Here is a 22470-nt window from a genome sequence, read left to right on the forward strand (position 1 = left end):
GCCATCAGAATGTAAACTGGCCAATTCATTTTAAATTCTATGTTTGACTGATGACTTCCAGCCTCACTTTAAATATGACTATCTCGAGCTCCCAAATGTTGGTTCTCGATCTAAGAGATGTAGTTCATGGGAAAGCAGCACGGTCCAGGGGATATAGCATGGGCCTGGGAGCCACAGGCTCCACCACTTGCCTGCTATGTGATCTTGGGCAAGACACTTAACTTCTCTGTGCCTCAATTTCCTCAACTGCAAAATGGTGATCTGATACTTGTTCTCCCTCTTACTTAATCTGGGAGCTCCATGTGCATCCAGCCTGATTCATTTGAATCATGAATTCATGATTCATGAATCAGCCTGGTTCATTCTAAACCCCAGAGTTTAGAATAGTGCTTGATACATAGTGAACACTTAACAAATACCATAAAAAACCTTACATGTTAGTTGAGGACATGTTTCCCAGCACCCTTTCCCTGGACCCTTCTAAAGTCCCAGGTCCAGCCACAGATTTTCTTAGGAGGCATCTCTCTCCCTGGAGGAGTTGCCTGCCTAGCCCATGGATCTCCAGCCTTGAGTGATCAACTGCTCAAGCTGAACCTCTAAGGAAGCACCTCTTTGACGCCAGAGCCAATGAATGATAGAGTCAGGATCTTGCCCCCCGACCCCAGGCATTGCCAGAGGAGCTGGAGCTAGGCACAAAATGAGAATGGTTTAATTTTTATTCTTTGGCTTTCATTTCCTGTGTTCAACCTCTTACGCTTGTCTCCCTTGTGGGGCTTGCCTGAAGGAAACAGCGTGGCATAGGGGATAGAGCAAGGGCCTGGGAGTCGGAGGCCTTGGACAAATCACTTCACTTCTCTGTGCCTCAGTTACATTATCTGTAAAAGGGGGATTAAGTCTTTGAGCCCCATGCGGGACAGCATCTCCAACCTGATTTACTTGTATTCACCCCAGTGCTTATTATAGTACCTGGCATTTCATTCATTCATTCATTCATTCATTCATTCAGTAGTATTTATTGACTGCTCACTTTGTGCAGAGCACTGTACTCAGCTCTTGGAATGTACAATATGGCAACAGATAGAGACAATCCCTGCCCATTGATGGGTTTACAGTCTAACTGGGGGAGTAAAAGTTGCATTAGCTGGGAATCGAACCCAGGCCTCCCACGTGGCAAGTGAGAATTCTACCACGGAACCACCAATGCTTTCTGTGCTAAACAAATGCCACATTTATTTATTATTATTAGATGCTTCCAGTGAAATTTGTAATACTTTTGGTCTCTGTTAAGTGCTCACTATGTGCCAAACGCTGCTGTACTCAGCGTGGGGGTAGATAGAAGAGGAGCAGATTGGACACAGCCCCCGTTCCCAGCTTCACAGTCTGGGGATTGTGCAGCTTCAAAAGTCAGCAAGACAAGTGGGAGGCTCTGGGATCCAGTGTTGATTCATATCTTGGGGAGGAATTGCGCCTTACAAAGAAACACAACAAGCTTTGGGAGAATTCTGAGACTTTTATTCCTCATTTTCCAAAACCAGCAGTAGGTGAAAGTGCAGTGAGTCCCATTCTATCACTCTCAGGGCAGACTCCTCTGACCCTAGCCCGCTCTCCTCCTCAAGGATTCCCAGGGCTAAGTTGGCCTGATGGTCTCCCTTTATTCGTGCCCTTAATCCCTTTGGAGTAGAATTGGGGTAAACAGGAATTTTGATTTTAGGATTCAGTGGTTCCCTGCTGCACTGGGAAAGCTTCCTTGGCTCTGAGGGATTGGGCATCTTTCCCCCAGAACCTCAGCTTTGATCCTGTGTGGCAGGTCAGCCTGGACACCTGGGTGAAAAATTGTTCCTTATCTTGGGCTAGAGCCCCTGTTGTTCAGGGACTGTGTCTGACCTGATTTTCTTGTCTCTACCCCAGGTCTCAGTACAGTGCTTGGCACATAGTAAGCACTTTTCAAATACCGCAATTATTATTATGACTATTATTATCATTATCATGATTGGAGGGAACTCTGCAGGATGGGGCAGAGAGAATGATATCTGCTTACAGCAGTGCTCAGAAAATGGGTCACAGGGGCACCAATCTGAGCTGATGGACAAGGGTCCCATGTTTCCGATTTTCCTGGTTGGGAGAGGGGTGGCTCTAAATTAGATGAAGGTCAGGGCTGATGGTCCTCCTCCCTTGGGCCTGAAGAGAATCTGGCAGGATGGTGGAGATCGGATGGCTCTCTCCTTTGGAGACAGCCAGTACAACTCCTGTTTCCCAGGGATTTCCAGCTACAAAAGGCCATTGCTTTTGTTACTCCCTGCTGGGCTTTTCTTCCCAAGCACCAGAGTAAACTGCAGACAAGGTCCCCAGAGAGTAGCATTGGCAATAGAAGTTGAAGCCTTAGATCTGGAGTGGAGGTCCTTGTCAGACAGCGTTTGAGTTCTGTACTCTTGGGCCTCCTCCTGGGACAGCGTGAAGGTTGGGGGTGTGCAGAAGGGCAGTGTTATGCACTCAGTAAATGTTCAATAAGTCCCTCTGATTGATTGATTGATTGATTGATCGATTGATTGATTGGAGGGAATGGCCCAGGTGGCTGCTTCCTGGGTAGCTAGCGCATCCCTTCATCAGTGAGGTCTGAGCTAGGACCACTTTCTGGATTTCTACAGCAACCCTAACTACTCTCATTTCCTCTCTTTCCCCTACCCACCATCACATGTGCCAACCGCAGAGGTGTTGCCCGAGCATCCTCGCCCACGACAGAGGAGGTGTGCAGTCGATAAGGAGAAGAGAGGAAGTGGCAAGGTAAATGGACATAAAGCAGTCTGGGCGCTGGGCTTCAAATTGTTAGGCCCAACACCACCGGTCACTTCTCAGCTGGGATGCATTTTCTGCCCTATCTAAAGGGAAAACTGTCCCACCCTATTTTCTTTATCTTGGGGAGGGGCGTGATGGAGAGTGAAAGAGGAGTGAGGCCACTTAAATGATTATTTACTGGGAAGACAGGTTTTGCTGTGTATGGAAACCACTCTTCATCCCTCCTCACCACCCTGTTCTCTCTTTGAGGGGGTCTATTACTGTCCCCCAGATTTGGTCCTCTTGTGGCAGAAGAAGCAGCAGCTCCTACCCTCACCTTCAGGGGCTGTCTGCGGGAGACCAGAGGGTCCAGACCTGTAGGAGACTTGTCCGCTAAATCTGTGGACAGGGAATATGTCTACCAACGCCATTATATTTTTATACTGTACTCTCCCAAATGCTTAGAACAGTGCTCTGCACACTGTAAGTGCTCAATAAATACTATTAATTGATTGTTTGCAGGGGAGTGTTCCGGTCTCTTCTTGGTGTTTCTCACCTCGGGAGCCCATTCCCACCTCCCACCTTCATGATTCAGTCTCTTGCCTCCTGCCGGATGGGCAGGGGGCCATCAGCACCAACAATGAATTGGGGGTGGGGGTGGGGAGCAGTAACTGCTGTCTCTTCCTAGCTTTGGGTCCTGCACCCCCTGAGTCTGATGAAGGTCAACTTGGGGTTTGCCATATCTTTCTGCCCAAACCCCACCGGGGACTTAGGAAATGAAATGGTGGCTTGGCTTTCTGGGTCGGTTTGTATCCATCTGAAAAGTTTTCTTAAACTCGGGGTTGCCGGAGGGATAGCAGGTGGGAGGGACCACAAGGTGAGTGGGCTCTCAGGGGAAGGGGGATCTGGGGAGGGGAGAGATTTTCTGGTGTTGGCCAGGTGGTCGGGTCAGACGTTGTGAGTCCCCAGGCTGAGGACGGAGAAGGCCGCCCTGTGCTTCCGGAGTAGCAGGCGGATCTTCTCGTCGTCAGAGTCTGGATCCAGGGGCTTGTTGTATTCGTCGTCCTCGTTCTCCGAAGCCGTGCGGTCACCGCTGCCTCCGCCGCCTCCCCCAGCAGCAGATCTCGGAGTGGAAGAGGAGGGCTCCAGGGCGCTCTTCTTTCTCCACTTTGTCCTGCGGTTCTGAAACCAGACCTGCAGCGGGGAGGGATCCCAGACAGACCGGTCTTGGGTTCTCCTCGGCGACAGTAGACAGGCCCACTCCCTACCCTTCCAACCCACAAGCCCCTCACTTGCACTCTCTCTGCTGATGGCTATGAATAGTTTCCCACAGGGGTCTTTCCCCCACAAGTCTTACACCTGTACCCTCAGTTTCAACAGCTCCTATTCGATCCCCATTCCACCCATCTTGGGAACACAGAAGGTTTCTGATGCTTAGGTTTTAAGGGCCAGTAGATTAGCCTGTGCTCTGGGAAAATTAGACAAGAAAGAAGTAGCCAATGCCTGGACTAATACTGTTCTAAGTGAGCCCTGGAAGCTCGGAGATTTCTTCTGTGACACCTCCTCCCCCAACACAGGCCCCTTGGGGGACACCTGAACTTGGGCCTGGAGAGACTGTGTGTCCCATTCAGGAATCTTGGGTACAAGACATTTCCCCAGGAGTTCTCAAAACTCAAGCCAAGTGGAAGCCCAGCCTATCATCCTCAAGTTTGTCGGTGGCTCTCTGGCCCTAGCGGTCCCTACACGCTCGGTCTCTCAGACTGCCTTTCTTTTCCCAAAGGACCAGCAGGCACCTGGGATGGACTTGTTGCAGATAGACTCACCTTCACCTGGGACTCTGTCATTCCCAAGGAGTAGGCCAGGCGTGCTCTCTCGGGCCCGGCTAGGTACTTGGTTTGCTCAAAGGTTTTCTCCAAAGCAAAAATCTGATGTCCTGTGAAGGTAGGGCGAGTGTGCTTTTTTTTATGGATGCTGTCGCTCAGAGGGTCTGGGGCTAGGAGGGAGAAGAGAGAGAGAGAGAGAGAGAGAAACAGAGAGAGAATGTGTATGAACGAGTAAGAGAGTAGGTCAGTGAGGGCAATATTCTGGAGGAAATTCCTTTCCTTCAGCAATCATGATTCAGGACCCGGGAACTAGTTTCTAAATTACTTCTCCTACACTGTTACCCATGTACCCAAACCTGGGATAAGACTTTGGAAATAACTCAGACCCATTCTAAGGATCCCAAAAGTCCAGCATGTGTGGCCCAAGCCCTCGGAGACTGAATGGTTCCCTTCCAGATGAGGTGGATCCCTTAGATGCTCGTGGACATCACCTCAGGGGTGATTCCAACCCACAGGTTGCTCCCTCTGCTCACAACTTGCTGCCCCGTCCTCCGAGAATCCAGTGGAGGTCAAAGGAGAGGGTACCACTGAAGAGGGATGGTCAACCTTAAGACAGATGTGCCCACAAGTCTCTACGAACAGGGGGTCAGACAGTACAATTAGGCGGTCCCACCTGGCAGTCTGTTCAGTATGCAGTAAGACTTCCCATCCTCTTTCTAGAAAGCAAGAGGGCTCTCTGCTTTGGGTTGCACCGCTGACTCTTGTGGTAGTGGGATCACTGCAGCCACTTGCTTACAGTGGCCTTCCTGCATGAAGAAACTGGACAGTCTGGGGCATGGTGGGGGTGATGCTAAAAATGGGGTATCTCGCCCACTCAGTCTTCCCACTATGGCCATCCTATGTCTGAGACTCCCTTTGGTCCTTGGATATCTTCTTGCTAAGTGCTAATTGCACTATTTTAGTTTTCCTGGGTGTTTGAAAGAAGGAAGGGAGGTAATTGATTTCATTTCTCTGAGAAGGGTCTGGCTCTTCCATTCACCTTGGAGCAGCCAGAAGTTAGTCTCAGTTTTGGTGCCCAAGAAATGGGAGGAGCTGGGATGAGGTCAGGGTTTCTTCCATTCCCGGAGTGTCTTTTCTTCTCCCCAGATCTCAGCATCCCTGAGAATGGGTCACTGGATTTGGAAAACTCAGTACTTTCTCTGCTAGACCTGAGAGGCAGCCAGACGGTCCACCTCCAATTCCTCATCCCTTTCCCGGCGTCCGGCCCCAGGTTGGCTTCTCGGGGTTCCTTCCTGAGATCAGGCCAGAAATTTAAACCTCAGAAAGGGAGATTCATTCATTCATTCAATCGTATTTATTGAGTGCTCACTGTTAGCAAAGCACTGTAGTAAGCGCTTGATGGCAGAGTTTGGGGCTGTGGACTTGGGCCGGGGTTTTGAATTTCGACATCGGTGGGAGGAGAGGGAATAGAAAGCTAGAGAAAGGTGGAAAAAGGTCTGGGAGGAGGAACCAGAAATGACAGTGGACTGTCAGGACTGGCTCTTCCATCACTCTGCCACTGAGTGACCTTTGGCAAATCATTCAACCTCTCACTGCCTCGCTTTCCCATTCTGGAAAATGGGGATCGCAATGTGTGTCCTCCCACCTCAGGGGTGATGAAATGAAATCATTCCCACCAAAACCCTTGGAGTCCTTCAGAAGGCAGAGGCTGTTGAAAACCAAGAGGAGCCTTTCCATTTTTCATTTAGTGGAAGGAATCATTTCCTTGACAGAGGTGAAAAAGGCAAAATGCTCTGTGACCCTCAGAGGGGTGACATAGGGTCCTTTGAGTTACTTTGCCCAGTGGTGAAAATTTCTGTCTGTCCCTGGGGAAGTGATCATTTAGGGGCAGAGGTCCTGATCCCAGTCAGACCCTGGTCTAAGCAAATGACCCAATTTTCTCTTTTGTCTCCTTCCTTTCCTTCCTACCTGCCTCCCTCTTTTCTCTCCCTGCGCCCATTACTGAGCCCGTTCCCCACCCGCTGTCCCAGTGGGTACTCACTGTTACTGCACTGACGGCCTCCTCTCCAGTCCTGGCCGGTGTCTGCCCAGCAGTTCCTACCCCTGGGTGGGTACTCGTTACCTGCCTTGGAGAAATTCCCCACTTGGGGACCATAGTAGACCCCCTGGGAGCTGAGTCCACTGAAGCCTGCTACATGGGGATAGCCTGAGAGGAGACTATTGTTTGGGGCGGCCACAGGCCTGCTCAGGATATCCGTAATCCCGTGGGGGGTCCCGGCGGCCAGCTGGGTGCTGAGCCCCGGAGGGCTGAGCTTGTAGAAAGAATTCTGCATGGCGTATTGGCACATGGGCGCCTTCATCTCCGAGAACTGAGCCAGGGATGTGTTGTTCAGCAGGAATGTCCCTTGCAGGTTGGATTCCATGATCTTCGGTTTCCCGCTTCAGGTGGAGAGGGATGACCAGGAGCGAGGTCTTGGCCTTTACGGTCCCAGTTTCTGGGCCGGTGACGGGGCCTCCATGGCAGCTCCAGAAGGTCTGCCCCGCCCTCCTCTATGTCCCGTCTTATCGAGGCCGGCAACCGTGGCTGATCCTTGCCCGCTACGGTTTGCAGACCGGTGGTCTTCCCCTCGTCTCTGCTCTGCTCCCAGCTTCCTCCTCGGGAGGCTGCTGGGGGTCAAGTCCCCAAGGCGTTCATTCCTTAGCTCGGTTCGGACAACTCATCCTCCTCTGAGTCCAGGTCCCTCCATGAGAAGTTTAACTTCAGGAGAATCAACATTTCCCTGATAAAGATGTGGCCCATTAGAATACGGGGCCGAGAGTGGCTGAGCTGGAGGAGCTCTACTGCCATTGGCTGGACCCCTAGTCCGGCCTCACATTGGCTGCCCCTAGACAGATTGCACTTTGAAAGATCGGCTGTAAAATCAGTGCGCGCATGAGTGAGTGAGTGTGTGTGTATGTATGTGTGTGTGTGTGTGTGTGTGTCCATCTATTAGCTAAGCAAGTCTGAAGCCCAGAGCCCGTCTTTGCAGAGAGAGCCCCCCACCCAGTGTGAGGGCCCAGAAAAGGCTCCTGAGGATTATGTGCCTCTGCAGCTTGAAACTGCCACTGCACAGCCGTCCTCCGCCAGCTTGCCACTGTGGAGATTTCGGCACTAAGTTGTGTCTGAGTTCCCGGAAGAATTTTAAATCTGGCTTTCTAGCATGAGGCCAAAACCATCACCAGAACCCCTACTGTCCCCGAAGGTAGGAGTTGTGAGTTTTTATGGAAGTCCCTTTCTGCCAGTTGAGAATCAGGGGTTGGGACTAGGGTCTACAGAGAGCGATTGGTCCTTTATAAATGCCAAGGGGGCACGACTCTGCATGTGTGATAGGGCCCAGAGTTGGGAATGGAGATGACCGAGTGGGTGGTGGAGGGCTGGGCATGCCTGAGGGGGATGGGTCACAGGCCGAGGACTGACAGGAAAGAACCTCATGGCTGCCTTATTGGCTAGTGATCCAGAGGGTGATGTGGGAGTGCAGATGAATTACCCTTCCGGTGAATTTACTCAGTGCATGACTTCAAGTGTTAGGTGCACGTGCCCCTGGGCTGCCTGACTAAATGGAGACTTAATGCCACATCCAGCTCCAAGGGAGGGCTTTCCTAGTGAATTCTCTCAGGGCCCCGGTGAGAGACGGTAGTCCCTTTTTTCCTATCCCCATGTCTACAACTGGGCCACTGAGGCAGAGTGAGTTCGTCAGTTGCTCACAATGCCTTGGGAGTCGCAGCTGGAGCTGGGAATAATTCCCACCACCTGACACCAGATTGGTGCCCTGCAGAGAGGACGGGGTCATTTCTCTGATTTATTTTTTGGGAAAACGAAAACGTGATATTTGGCTCGTTAACATGTTGCTGATAATTTTTCTGCAAATAATTTTTCAAGCTATCAGCTTGCAATTAGTCCCCACCAAGGATTTTAAGCCCACCAATCATCTTGGGCCTGGTGCTGAGGGCCATGGTGGGATCTCTTCGATTGTGGCTTCCGGCCTCTTCTGCCATCCCTCAGAAACTACTTGTAGGGACTGAAATCCCCCAATCGAGTGCCCGCTATAGTCACAGAGGTACCATTTGGGGAAGTCTACAGCTAGTGAATGAGCAGGCTAGATGATGCTGACAGGGTGCTGACAGTTCTTCTTTTCTGAGGTTGCAATGGGCTGAAAACCCAGCCCAAAGGATTTAAGAGGAGTCAATACTCAGGAGTTTCCTTTCATGGAGTTTTTAAAGAAATCGGATGTATTCTCCTCTGCCCAGCATGGGTGAGGTGCCATCCTTCTGGAAGCAGGGGAATGGATGAGGATTCCTCTCCTAGCTTGCCTTGATAACCTTCGGTTCGTCCTGATTGGAATTGAGCTCTGCAGTTTATGTGGCTGTGTTGCCCACTATTGGATACAGGAGAGAGAGAGAGAGAGATGAAGGAAGAGAGTGCGAGATGGAGAAAGAGGAAATGGTGAAAGAGAGGTACGGAGAAAGATGTATGTATGTGAGTGTGTGTATATACGTGTGTGTATATGTTTTATATATATATGTATATATATATACATATGTATATATATATATATATATGTATAAATGAGAGAGAGAAGGAAAGAGAAAGAACACACATCTGAAGGAATAGAACATGGCCTGCCCTGTCCTCAGTGGGCAAGAGTTTCTTGACAGGGTGTGTGGGCAGGGGCCAGAGGTCTGACAGGCCATCTCTCAGAGAGCTTGTGTTGGGGACAAGTCTTAGCTGGACCCACCTACCCCATGTATGTGGCGGGGTGATCACAAATGCCCCATTGGTGTTTATCCCCGGGCCCCAGGTCGGCACAGAAGTATCCCGGGGGCTTGAGACCACCTAACATGAAAGCGTCTGCCCTCGGCCCCTCCCCAGTTCCACTGGGTCCAGAGCGAGAGGAACGAGCACTCCTTCCCCAGGGGGTTGGCAATCAGAGACTGAGCCATCCTCTGTGTGGTCATTTCTTTATTAATCTGACATCGGTTTAGCTGGTGTAGGGGAGAATGATCTATACATCAGGTATTTCTCATACAGAGTATGTGGAAGAGAATCCAAAAGGCTCATTTTCATAACAATACAAAAAGAAAGAAAAGTAATTTTAAAACTTCTAAAAAGCGTCTAGTGCGCAGACTGCAGCATTCTCTAGGTATCACGGTTGAGACCTCAAAGTCCTCCCCTAACAGCTCCTACTAGCAATTGGGGTGCAAAGCAATGTCCCCCGAAGAGGCCCGGTGCAAGTGCAGGCTGAGCAGTCATTGCAGACCTAGCATACGATGCCAAAGCATATGGACCGGAGCGTCCAAACCCGGATGAGACTCTAGGAAGATGCTATTGGATTCAGCTGCATCAGCAATTCTAGGGAGATTATTGTACAAAAAAAAAAAAAGGATACTATAGGTGTACCTGTGTAGTATAGAGTTGCACGTTTTCTATCAGTGCCACTTGTCTTTTGGACGATAAACCTATAGCCCATTCACTTGTGTTCTCTATGAATTTCTGCCGATTGATACCCCCTTCCCTCACTCTCACCAGCCCTCCCGGAGGGAAGGGGTCCCACCGCCCAGTCCTGCGAGAGCAGCGGGCCAGCCTGGAGTCGGACCACTCTGGGGGAGGGGGAAACTCACCGCCTAAATCTGCCCCCATCTGCTGGTTAGCGTGTTAACCTCCCCACGCGGACATTCAAAGTGCCTGGGTGGTCTGGGTTGCGGTGGCTTCTGTGTCTGCTTTATGCTAGGCAGTGTTTTTAAGAGAGTACCAAATCATTAGAAATGGGACAATGGATATTTTCCTTGGAAAATGGCAGAATTTCTTTGCTCCCCTTTCCTCTCAGCAGCCCTGGGTCTTCTCAGAAAGGATGGAGGAGGAAGAAGGCCACCGGCTCAAAAGCCTCCCCCTTCTACCCCCACCCGCCATTGCTGAATGCAGAGGTCTGTTGGCGGAGATAGATTCGCTAGAGGGTGGAGGAGGCAAATTGTTGTGGTGCTTCCTCCATCCCTGGGCCAGCCCTCCTGGGGGACTCAGCCCGGAGGATGAGTTTTGGCAAATCTGTCCCTGGGCCCTGCAGAGGGCAGGGTGCAGCTGTCCGCATGGTTTCATCCCTGGGAGATAAAACCGGAAGGCAAGCTGTTCTGGACAGGGCGACCCCAGTCCCAACGGTTCCCTTTCATGAGCGGGGGCCTGGGGAGGATGTGGTGGGCAGCTCACCAGTGTAAAGTGCTGGGAGCATGGAAAGGAGAGGAAAGCATAGTCTGCCAGTTCTCGTCTAACTTCCGAGGGGCCGGAGGAGGACTGCCATTTCCTCCGTCAGAATAGACGGCTCGTTGGCCTTCTGTCTGCTTAGGGGGCATGGACCCTGGGGCTGATTAAATAATTTGGATTCCGTGGGCGGGGGCACTGTGCTACTTAGAAGGTTTGAATGCATCTCATAGAAACCTCGAGAGGTAACTTGACATCCAAAGAAACACTCTCCTAGCATCTAGAAGAGCAGGTCAGAAAGAACTCTTGTTTTTTTCACCTGGATAGCGCCTGCTGCCTGGGGGATTTGTGCTGATTTTGGCCTCCTCAGGAGGCTGCTGTTACCTTAAGGCTCATTGCCTTTGGGGCAGAGGCCGGGAATGGAGAGGATCTCTTCCCATTGCTGCCCCAAGGAGAGCAGAGCATTGGTGGGGGGCTGGAGGGGGAATGTGTGGGAGGGGGGTTGGGACCTGTGCAGTTTTCCCTCCCTCTGTGGCTAGTTGCCCCCATGGTGGCTGCATCTGGTCCACCTTCTACTCGGAGGGCAGGGGCGGCCCCACGTTGGGGGTGGGTTTGGGGAAAGGTTGCTGGGGCCCGACGCCTTCCAGTGCTTGGCTTGGCACCAGAGGGGGCCCTCCCCACCAACCCCCTCCCCGCTCCAGGCCCCGGGCCACACTTTCCTTCCACCCCGCCACCCGGTTGAGGTTCACGGAAATAGAAGGGCCAATAATTCTCTGGGAGACCTTTTAAGTTTCCCTCTCAGACTCCTAAAATCTCGCGGATACATTCACCTGACCTACTCCCCACTTCCTTTCCCAGCGAAAGGACGGGGCTGTAGCTCCTCCCTGCAGCCTGAAGAAGTACTCAGGAGCTGAGCTGTTAGTGCTTTGTACATACTGCTAAAGTGTTTCTATCGGTTTGCATAGTATTTATTTTTTCATATACACAAGGCTGATTACTGTACAGTTTACACTTTAAACACAAACTAGGAGATTAGTGCTTGAAATAGAAAACCTCTTCCCTGTAGGACATGCTGGTGCAATCCTGGGGCAGCCATTCCACACCGTCTATCCAAAAAGAAAAAAACAATCAAGCTCTGGCTTGGGCTACTCCTACGTCGGAACCCTAAAGGGAGTTCTGGTTCCTTCGACTGACACCAAGCCCTGAACACTCGACCCCAGATTCATTAGGGTGAATTCATGAATTCTGTTCCATTGGAAGATGAGTCAAAACTGAAACCAGCAGAGAGTCAAAGTAAAAAAAAAAATTCCAGTTTATCCACAGGAGATTGCTATACAACTTCAGACTTCACAGTTAAAAAATCTATGTGTGTGTTTGTGTAAATAGAACGGGCGAAGAGGAGCGTGTGGTGTGTGTACTGTGGAGAGGGGGCTGGAGGAGGAAGCAGGGTCACAAGTAGAGGTCTGGGATGGGGGCGGGGGTAAGGCTGGCAGGGGAGGGAGGAGGGCTAGGGGTCGTGCTGATTTCACTCCTTTGTTTTTTCAGGAAGTCCTTGTGGATTTTGCACCGATGAGGCTGAAAAACGGCCCCTCTACGAAGCCCAAATTAAAATGACTTTAAAAATGCCACCCCTCCAGCCACAACTGAGCCCTTGGCCATTCTTTCTTGCTGCTTTTGTCCTGGTTCCCGTTGCCGGTCGGAGGTCGGTCACCAGAGGCAGGATTGAGTACTGTAGGTCATGCGTCTACAGTCAGTCATTCATGCGGATGGGACAGGAAAGGAAGTCTCTTACAGAAGTCATGCCGTTAGCCTATAGAAACATGTCATGTACAGCCAGCTCTGCTGCCCTCCACATTTGGCTCTCCTCCTGTGTGCATGTCAAAGTGTGTGGAGTTCAGTGGTTTGGTGTTGAGGTGTGATCCTGCAGGAAATAGAGAGAGAAGAATCTTGGTTTACAAAGCAGAGGTTTTGGCCAAAACGGCAGGTTTTCCCTGGCTCATTAGGGACCTGATGGGGCTGGGGAGGGGAGGAGTTGGGCGGGAGGGGGTGGGGGTGGGGTGGGAGAATGACCACTGAGGGATGCTTGTTTTGGGTTGGTTTTATCCCAGAGTGACGTCCTTGGTCGACAGGAGGTTGTTTCCCTCAGTGCACAGCTCCGCCTTGGCCCAACTCAGGTTCCGACCTTCCCCAGTCCCGAGTCAGGACCCTCAGCTCTTTACCGTGGATCAGAGGAAGCAGCGACCCTCCCGAGCATGAGGAAGGAGGAGAGGTGGTCCAGGGGTAGTAAAGGCAGAGAAGAGAAAAACCCAAGGGCTCCAGGCCCACGGGTGGTAGAAGCAGAGAACACCCATTGACTGCCCAAACCTCCGTTCCTAGAAAGGGGCCATTCCATTGCCAGGCCATCACCACTGACTGGATTTTAGCACACAGGCGAAGCACCGATTATTTTTCCAATGATTAGGAAGAAGTTGGCACAGATGCCAGCTTTAGTCTTGCACCCTTTATTCACCTCTCCTTCAGCCCCATAGCACTTATGTACTTATCTGAAATTTACTTATTTCTATTTATGTCTGTCTCCCCTTCTAGACTGAAAGCTCACTGTGGACAGAAAATGTGTCTTCCAGCTCTATTATATCGTCCTCTCCCAAGCGCTTAGCAGAGTGCTCTGCACACAGAAAGCACTCCATAAATATGACTCACTGACTGATTTATTGATCCACTTGCCTTCTGCTCCTGCCCATCCTTTCTGGCAGTGTGCCCTGCATCTGGGGCACACCTAGTTCCCACTTAGAATCGCAGCTTCCTGTTCCTACCCCCTTGCACTCCCACCTACTCAGTCAGGCTGCAGCTTCTTTCTGTCCTGACCCATTTCTCCCTTAAGAGTCTCTGCCATCAACATATCTCCACACTTGTCCCCTCTCCCTACCCAGACTCCCCCTGCCTTGGTGCCCTTGGTCCCACTAGGAAGGTGTCCTTTCCCAAGGCAATTTTGAAAGGATGGCCCATGCCTTAACGGGAAGGCTCGGTAGGCCGTCACCTTGAAACAAACCCATGGGTGCACTGGAGGTCAAAACTGGCCCCACTGTTTCTGTTTGCCCTTTCCTTGACTCCATTTAGGGTTTCCCAGCAGGAAGGAATCTTCTTTTCTGTCTCTTCTGCAGCACACTCAGCCTTGAAAATCACATTTTGCAGAGGCCCCCCCCCAGCCCAGAGTGACCTCTGCATAGCTGAGTTGAGGCACTGGCTTAATCCAGCCTCAACACCGAGGATCCCCTAGAACGAGCAGCAGCTCTTCAAATCAAATCCCACCCGCACAACATCATCATGTCCCATCCAGCGTTCTTTCTGTATGACAATACTGCATGATGCTGCATGCTCAGACACTGTTACATTAGGTTGTGTGGAGCAGCATAACCGGATGATGTAATTCATTCATTCATTCACTTGTATTTATCGAGCGCTTGCTCTGTGCAGAGCACTGTACTAAGCGCTTGGAATATACCTGTTGGGACCTCTGATTTTTGAGCATTTATCCAGTGGTCCCCTGACCTGCCTGCCTTGGTCTGGACTCATTACATTCCCTTCCTAGAGTACTGTTCCTGGATTTTTCATTGTCAGATGCAGCCGCCTTGTGGGACCCCCTGGACTGTGCCTTCTGAGGCTGGGTACTGCCTGAAGTCGGCCCTGCTCCCCAGGGTCTTGTGTCCACCTGAATCCTAGCCAGGCCTGTGATGCCGCTGGGGACTCGATGGTCAGCTAGGACGTATGGCAGTCAGAGTGAACCCCAGCTACTGTGTCACCCCCTTCCACAATGAACATACAAAATGCTTTCCCGTCAGTCATATTTACTGAGCACTTACTGTATGCAGAGCACTGTACTAAGCACTTGGGAGAGTACAATATAACAATATAACAGACACATTTCCTGCTACTCAATCTAACCAAGAAGCAGAGTGGCCCAGTAGAAAGAACACGGGCCAGGAAGTCAAAGGACCTGGGTTCTAATAACCGCTCTGCCATTTGTCTACTGTGTGACCTCGGACGAGTCATTTAACCTCTCTGTGTCTCACTTGATCTGTAAAATGGTTATTAAAGCCATGAGCTTCATGTAGGACATGGACTCTGTCCAACCTGATTATATTGTATCTACTGCAGTGCTTAGTATAGCATCTGGCACATAGTAAACACTTAATAAATACCATTAAAAAACCCCTGCAGACCCTTCCTGCTTCTCTGCCATTCTCATAATCCAAACAAACATCATAAAATCCTGAACACCCAACTAGAACCACGTTCGGGCTCAGAAAATCCCATCATGCCGGTGGAAATGCCCGAAACCCATTTGGGACAAAATAATATAATAATAATTATGGTACTTGTTAAGCTCTTACTGTGTGCCAGGTACTGTGTTTCGTTTTGCTGTCTGTCTCCCCCTTTTAGACTGTGAGCCTGTTGTTGGGCAGAGATTGTCTCTAACTGTTGCTGAACTGAACATTCTGAGCACTTAGTACAGTGCTCTGCACACAGTAAGCGCTCAATAAATATGATTGAATGAATGAATTAATACAAGTTAATCAGGTTGGGCATGCACAGTCCCTGTTCCATCTGAGGCTCACACTGTTAATTTCCATTTTACAGCTGAGGTAACTGAGGCCCAGAGAAGTTAGTCACACAGCAGACACGTGGCAGAACCTGGATTAGAACCCAGGTAAGCGCTTAGTATAGGGCTTTGCATACATTAAGTGCCCAATAAATATGATTGAATGAATAAAAGGTCTTTCTGACTCCCAGGCTCGTGCTCTCTCCAGTAAGCCATGAGCTGTACTCGGCCCCAAAGTCCCTAGCCAAGGTCCCTGATCATGTCTGCTTCTGAGCTGACATCCCAGAGTGGTCTAGTGGATAGAGCATGGGCCTGGGAGTCAGAAGGATCTGATTCTAACCCCATCTCTGCCACTTGCTTTTGTGTGATGTGGGGCAAGACATTAACATCTCTCTGCCTCACTTACCTCATCTGTAAAATGGGGATTAAAACGGTGAGTCTTATGAGGGACGGGGGCTGTGTCCAACCTGATTACTTTCTGTCTACCCCAGTGTTTAGTACACTGCCTGGCCGACAGTAAGCATTTAACCAATACCACAGATATTATTATCATCAACCTGCCGGATGTGGGGATGCCAGCCTCCACCCGGAATTTACAGCTCAACCCTCTTTTGGTTCAGGTTCTAGAGTCCCTGCAGGCAGGGAGGGGCTCTGGATTGTATGGAAGACCCAGCCTCCACCATGTCCCCAGTGGGTCTGGGCCTGCAGTCGTGGGGAATTGGCTCGGGCTCCCTGCAAGGGGCGATGGAGGTTCACTGCTGCCCTCTGCTGCTCCACGGACGGAGCCCACCCCTCAAACCCTTGGCTCTGGGACCCAGAGAGTCTCCATCGGCTGCCCCATTTAGGAACAATCCTGCTTTCCCTCACATTTTCCCTAAGAAAGAGCCCCAAATACTAGGATGACAGCAGGGATGACATTCTACCCTTCAGCAGTATAGAAACTGAGCTGTCTGGTCAGGACGCCCAGGTTCCCAGCCACTCTTTCTCTGTCTTGGCCTGTAAGGGCTCCTTCCCGGTCCACAAAGGGAGGGCCGCTAGGAGAGCCACGTCAGCCCAGGATCCACCACCGGAAAAAGCCAGCCAGCCTGCCCTGGCAGCGATAGTGTTAACTCCGTGACCTCCTTAAATCGCCGAGGAGCCGGAACGGGCCCAGGTTCTAATTTTATCCTCCAACTGGATCCACCAGGCATTTCTCTTCGAGTGCTGAGGGCGGCCCGAAGCCCCAAGTCAGCAGTTCCGCTCGCCAGTGTACTGTCCCTCTCTGGGTGTCGGTGAGCTGAAGGCCTCCCCCCTCCTCTGCTGTATCCCTGTGGGACGACACTTGGCTCCCTCACCCCAGCACGGCTGTGGGCGGGTGGGCCGCTCCGGGCAGGAGCCTGGTTCCCATGTTTTGTTCTTGGGGCTCCCGGCTCACCCTCGGCTCAGGGGGCTGCTATTTCTCTGACAGGAGGTGGACCTAGCTCCACCAGAGCCGGGACACACGGATGGGCCAGGGGCCCTGTGGTGGGCAGAGGCCAGCCAAGGTCACTGCACCAAAAACAAGCCCAGTAAAAACTGGAGAACTTCCACTCGAGAACCACAATGGCCTCCCACAGAAAAGGATTTGGATGTGAAAACAAGCTTCCACATTTCCGACTGCCCCAGCCTCTCCCAGAGGCCTCTCTGGTGTTGGTCACCAGTCTGGAAGTCACCGAAATACTAGTGCTCAACAAATAGCTGTCTCCGGGACATAATCAACGATCCTCAGGGTCTAAAGGCAGTTGAGCTGCAGGACTGACCAACTCTGGCATTACTGTGGGATTCTGGCTAGAAATACTCTCCATTGCCCAGGCAGCTCCTGAGCAGCCACCCACTTCCATACCTTCCCCGCCCCCAACACACACATCAGCATCTCTTGTTTGCCTGGCAAACTGAGCCCCACCCAGCCCAACAAATGGTCACTCTCCCAGGCCACTAAGCACAACATTTGTAAGAAGAAAGGTCATGTTACCTCCCAAGAGGCCATTCGGGGATGGGGGGTGCGGGGGTGAGGGTCATTGTTTCCCCCTTTTCAGGCTGGCTCGTTTCACTATCTGAGCCCCCTTCCTCCCCTCGATCAGCTCCGACTGCAGGAAGCTCCCTCTCACCTAGGGAGAGCAGCAGGACAGGAAAGCAGGACAGAACATAGACAGACAAACAGCCAGAGAGAGGATGAGAACAGAGAAAGGGTCAGGCAGAAAAAGATAGATGCCGTGGCAGCGAGAATGCCGCTAGGAGTAAGAGAGGAGAAGCCACCCGTTCTCTCAACTCCAGCAGCTCAGATGACAGAAAGAGTGCAGAGCAGTGCAGAATCGAGTCCCCACTGAGCTGGAGTAGAAAGGCAACAGGTCAAATTTAGGAGCCGCCAGAAGCCCAGGCCTCGGTCTGAAGTAGGGGAAGACTCTGTATACCTTGGCATATTTCATAAACTGATCAATTTCCACTTCCAGCTCACTGGGATCCTGCAAAGATCCCTCACTAATCACCTCCTCGTGTTCCCGCAGGTTGCCATCGCCATAGGAGTCGATCTGCCGCACCACTTTCCTGATGATCTGCAAAGGAGAAGAGGGGGTGCAGAATCAGATGCCGCTCGGGCTCTGGGGAGCCTCTTGGGCCCCAAGCATGATGAGGTAGGAAGCCCAAGGGCCCCTGCCAAGCAAGAAAACCAAAAGCCATCGGAGACAGATTAATTCACCCAGATGCTTCTGAGAACCGATGACAGGGTGCCTGGGTCCTTAGACACAGTCACTCTTATTGCATCTTCTGCCTTGAGTCTGAATTTTTCAGGCAACCTCTACAGATAGACATTAATAGTATGGTGCTTGTTAAGTACTTACTATGTTCCAAGCACTGTACTAAGTGCTGGAGTAGACACAAGATAATCACGATGGACACAGTCCCTGTCCCACATGGGGCTCACGGTCTAAGTAGGAGGGCGTTGGGTGGTAGTTATTGAGTGTGAGGCATGGCACTTGGCAGTTGAGAGAGTATACCTTGGTTGTGCCTTGGTTATGCCCCAAGCACTGAACTAAAGCACTGGGGGAGAACAAGATAAGCTGATCAGATTCAGTCCCTGTCCCACAGGGTGAATCTCCATCTTATGGATGAGGAAACCGAGGCTCAGAGAAGGTAAATGACTTACCCTTAATCATAAATTCTTATGGGGAGAGCTGTGATCTGGTCAATTTAGTGGGGAAGGGGGAGCAAGGGAGTTCCGCACTGGAAGAGTCCCACACCAAGGCTGAGGTTGCACCTAATTCCAATCAATCAATCGGTGGTATTTATCGAGCGCTTACTGCATGCAGAGCACTTTACTAAGTTTTCGGGGGAGTAAGTTACAACAGAGTCGGTAGACACATTCCCTGCCCACAGTAAGCTTACAGTCTAGATGGGGAAACAGACACTATAAATTCCTGGTTCCCCTCCCCGACCGCCTTTTGACGTAGAGCATGCTCACCTTTTTAGTAACAATATTGCCTTGTTCATCTGTGAATTGTTCCTCTGTCACTTGTTCCCCTGGAATAGGCTGAATCTCATTCCCCTGGAGATAGGAAACAGAAGAAAATCTCCCAATCAGGGCGGGGAGGGGGGGAATCTGGTTGAAGGAGAGAAAAAAGGTGGCGGCAGCAGAAACTCCAACATCCAAGGTGATTTCCAAAGAAATTCTGGAAGTGGAGCGTTTGGTTTGGGAGAGGTTGACTCCTTGAGGGAGAGGTTGCTCAGTGAGGTGTCTGAGGGAGGAGCCCTGGGGCAGAGGGGGGGAGATGGACTGGTGTATGAATGCTCTGTGGCAATGTGGCATTGCCACTGGGAGCCCCAGCCCACTGTGCCCCATCCTCACCCAATGCTCAACATGGAGTCTGGATGCCTCCGCCAGTCCAGGCCTCCTCCAGCCCTTCCCGTTGTCCCTCGCCTTCCCTCCCCGGCCTCACTCCATCCGCCGTTACCTTCACGATGACCCGGCGCCGGACCACCCTGGTGGAGACTGCCTCCTCGTCATCCCCTAGCCCCTCGCTCTCCCCCAGCTCCTTATCGAGCTCCCGGTGCAAGTGCCTAAGCACGAACTGCAGCGAGCCCTTGACGATGTGCATCACGTTCTGGCAGCTGACTAGGAAGAAGCCCAGCAAGACCAACACGATCAGCAGCTGGGTCAGGAAGGTCCACATCTTCAGAGCGGCCCCAAGGCCCTGTGCCGGGGTGCCCAACGGAGCCGAGTACCCTACGCGAAGGGCAATGGGTTCTCATTCTCTCCCTGACCTGCGGGACTCCTCTGGGGCTCCCTCCATCTGGCCCATCCGGGGCTCCGGGCAGAGGGTGGGAGGCAGATGCCCCTACAGCCAGAGCAGCCCGTGATCCGTGCACCCACCCCCTGGCATGACCCTCTGGGTTCTGCCCCGGGATTGCATCTGGTGGCCGCGGTGCTCTAATTTTAGCCGTGCATACCGAAGCTAAAGGGAGCGAGAAGGGAGGAGGCAGCTGGTTCGTCCTCTGCGCCCAGGGCCGATGTCAAAGTCATCGGAGCTGGGAACAGCTACACCGGTAGCCCCTCCCTGCCAGCACAGAGGGCTGTGGGGCTGAGGGGGAGTCTCTCCTTAACTGAGGACGATGGTATTTGTTAAGCACTTACTATATATGTCAAGCACTGTTTCAAGCTAATCAGATTGTACAGTTCCTGTCTCAAATGGGGCTCTCAGTCTTAGTCCCCATTTTTCAGATGAGGGAACTGAGGCACAGAAAAGTTAAGTGACTTGCCCAAAGTCACACAGCAGACATGTGGCAGTCTTTCTGACTCCCAAGCCTGTGCTCTTTCAACTAGGCCATGCTGCTGCTTAGTTCTGTTCTGAAGGAGCCATGGAGGAGCTCACAGAAGGAGCTAGAGTTACCCACTGAGTCCTCTCCGCCAAGGGTCAGACCAGGCCAGAGACCACAGCCATTTGTCTGCCTTTGGAGGGGTCAGCTTCCGGCGGACTTGTGTGGAGACTAGAGGGTTAAAGACTGAGTTCTGAAATAACTCAGGTGGTGAACGACAGGAGGGCAGCGGCCGGGGAGCACGCCAGGGGCTCCGGCCCAAGTGTCGGGCCAATCTCTGCCCGGGCCGTCGGGCTCGCCCCTCAAGAGCAGGAGGAGGCGGGGGCGGGGAGGCAGCCACCTGGAGAGAGAGCCCGCTGGTGGCCTCCCGAGGAAATTTTGGCCTCTGAGCCTTTGGCTCTGGCTTCGACAGAAGGCGGCTTTGCTCCGCTTGGTCCAGGACCCCTGCTGGACCAATACAGGCTCCCCCTGCCATCTGCCTGCCCTTGCCACCGTGGATGTGCTCCACCATTCCCTGGAAATCTCATTGCCTGGGATGACTCTCAAATCGCCACCTTCTCCCACAGCTCACCCACCCGGATGGAGGACCCGAGGGACTCTCTTATGTAATGGTCCTTCCCGCCAAGTCATCCGGAATTCCTGAGCAGCCAGGAGCCCCGGGGCCCGGGTCAGGTGGTGGTGGTGGTGGGGGGAGGGAGACGCTGTGCTGTTCAGCCCACACACCTCCTGCCTCCTCCCCCCTGCTCCTCTCATCCTGCTCTTCCCAGATCCGGCTCTGTGGGCGGGTCTGTTTACAGCCACAAGAGAGTTGTGTGATTTTGCTTCCCACTGTAGTCCTCTTTTCCCCGGGCAGCTGGAGATGCAGTTTGGAGCTGGTCTATTTCTAGAAGTACCAGGGCCGAGGCTGGGAGTGGCTTGGGGAGATGGGGGCAGCTTGGGTCTGAGGCTGGGTGCCAGGGAGAGCCCCAATTAGAAAGAATGTGGGGCGGTGGGTGAGGGTTATATATGGCAAGCGGCAGGGTTTACTTGTTCACACGCATCCTTTGCAGCATTAGTACATTGATTTTTACCAGTACCCTTGGCTGTTCTTTGAACAAAGCCAAAAGTTCTCCTGCTGTTTCTATGAATTTCAGTAAGGCCCCCTTCAGAGGAGAATTCTGTCCACAAGCTTTAAACAAGTGTGATTCCTCCTCCAAAGATGATGGTTGTGGAACCACTGGATCTAGGGACATACCTGGCTCTTCTTGGAGTTAACTGGGGTTCTCGAGCAGGGTCTCAGGCTAAGGGGGCACACCAGGGAGCTATTGTCAGTTCTGTCCCATAGCACTTCCCTTCCTCTTCCCTTGTTCTCCCTCTTTTCCCCTCCCCTCTTCATTGTCTAAGCAACGTGGCTTAGTGAAAAGAGCACAGGCCTGGGAATCAGAGGACGTGGGTTCTAATCGCGGCTCTGCCACTTATCAGCTGTGTGATTTTGGGTAGGTCACTTAACTTCTCTGTGCCTCAGTTATCTCATCTGTAAAATGGAGATTAAGAATGTGAGCCTTACTTGGGACAACCTGATAACCTTAGAAGAATGTTTGGCACATAGTAAGCACTTAACAAATACCATCATAAATTATTATTGTTATTATTACCTCCTCTTCTCTCTTCCCCTTCTCATCTCCTCCCCTCCCAACTCCTTCTCCTCTCCTCTTTCCTTCCCCTTCTCCCTTTCTCTCCCCTCCCACCTCTCCTTTCCTCCTCCCCTTCTCCTCTTATCTACTCTCTCCTCCCCCTTCACATTTTTTCTTCCTTCCCCTTCTCTCCTTTCATCTCTCCCTTCCTCTCCTCTTTCTCCCCTCCTCTTCTTTCTCTCTCCTTCCCCTTCCTTCCTCTCCTTTCTCCCCCTTCCCTCCTCTTTCTCCCCTTCTCTCCCCTCCTCTCCCTTCTCCCCTCCTCTCCTCCTCTCCCTTCTCCCCTCCTCTCCCTTCTCTCTTCCTCTCCTCCTCTCCCTTCTCTCCTCCTCTCCTGCTCTCCCTCCTCTCCTCCTCTCCTCCTCTCCCTTCTCTCCTCCTCTCCTTCTCTCTCTCCCTTCCTCTCCTTTCTCCCCTCTTCTCCTCTCTTCTCCTTTCTTCCCTCCCCACCTCTCCTTTCCCCCCTCCTCTCCCCTCCTTTCTCCCTTCCTCTTCCCTCCTTTCTTCCCTCCTCTTCTTTCTCCCCTCCTCTTCCCTCCTCTCCCT

General features: G+C 51.9%; 2 protein-coding genes and 1 non-coding gene across 8 annotated transcripts in view; all 3 read right to left on the reverse strand.

Annotated features, from left to right (window-relative positions):
- Positions 1-1133: 1133 nt before the first annotated feature.
- On the reverse strand, positions 1134-1204 carry TRNAG-GCC. Its single transcript has one exon. It is a non-coding gene; the product is annotated as a tRNA-Gly (tRNA).
- A 2516-nt stretch (positions 1205-3720) lies between these two features.
- Positions 3721-7018, reverse strand: NKX6-3 (NK6 homeobox 3). The gene is made up of 3 exons (XM_029064617.1): positions 6637-7018; positions 4596-4765; positions 3721-3966 (listed from the first exon to the last, which is right to left on the reverse strand). Exons 1-3 carry the CDS (start codon positions 7016-7018, stop codon positions 3721-3723), a joined length of 798 nt encoding a protein of 265 aa, XP_028920450.1.
- Positions 7019-9577: 2559 nt separating this feature from the next.
- The window catches only part of ANK1 (ankyrin 1), a 214361-nt gene continuing 201468 nt past the window's right edge, over positions 9578-22470 (reverse strand). The window contains exons 1-5 of one of the 6 annotated variants that reach the window (XM_029064845.2): positions 19390-19847; positions 18900-18983; positions 17854-17994; positions 17415-17550; positions 9578-12745 (exon numbers count right to left, since the gene is read on the reverse strand). In XM_029064845.2, the coding sequence (XP_028920678.1) occupies positions 17458-17550; positions 17854-17994; positions 18900-18983; positions 19390-19608 (537 nt within the window). In that variant the 5' untranslated portion in view covers positions 19609-19847 and the 3' untranslated portion in view covers positions 9578-12745; positions 17415-17457. Of the gene's footprint in view, positions 12746-17414; positions 17551-17853; positions 17995-18899; positions 18984-19389; positions 19850-22470 lie in introns of those variants that run through there. The other 5 variants (XM_029064843.1, XM_029064841.1, XM_029064846.1 and 2 more) reach the window with 5 other exon arrangements.

This window comes from Ornithorhynchus anatinus, chromosome 5, assembly GCF_004115215.2.
Source record: "Ornithorhynchus anatinus isolate Pmale09 chromosome 5, mOrnAna1.pri.v4, whole genome shotgun sequence".
NCBI classification, from domain to species: domain Eukaryota; kingdom Metazoa; phylum Chordata; class Mammalia; order Monotremata; family Ornithorhynchidae; genus Ornithorhynchus; species Ornithorhynchus anatinus.

Bases quoted from the DNA above. Each gene is read 5' to 3' on its own strand.
- NKX6-3 (XM_029064617.1), bottom strand. From the start codon at position 7,018: ATGGAATCCAACCTGCAAGGGACATTCCTGCTGAACAACACATCCCTG. The intron at 4,766-6,636 runs GTGAGTACCCAC...TCTCCCTCCTAG, and splicing joins AGGCCGTCAGTGCAGTAACA to CCCCAGACCCTCTGAGCGAC. The intron at 3,967-4,595 runs GTGAGTCTATCT...TCCCCGCTGCAG, and splicing joins TGACAGAGTCCCAGGTGAAG to GTCTGGTTTCAGAACCGCAG.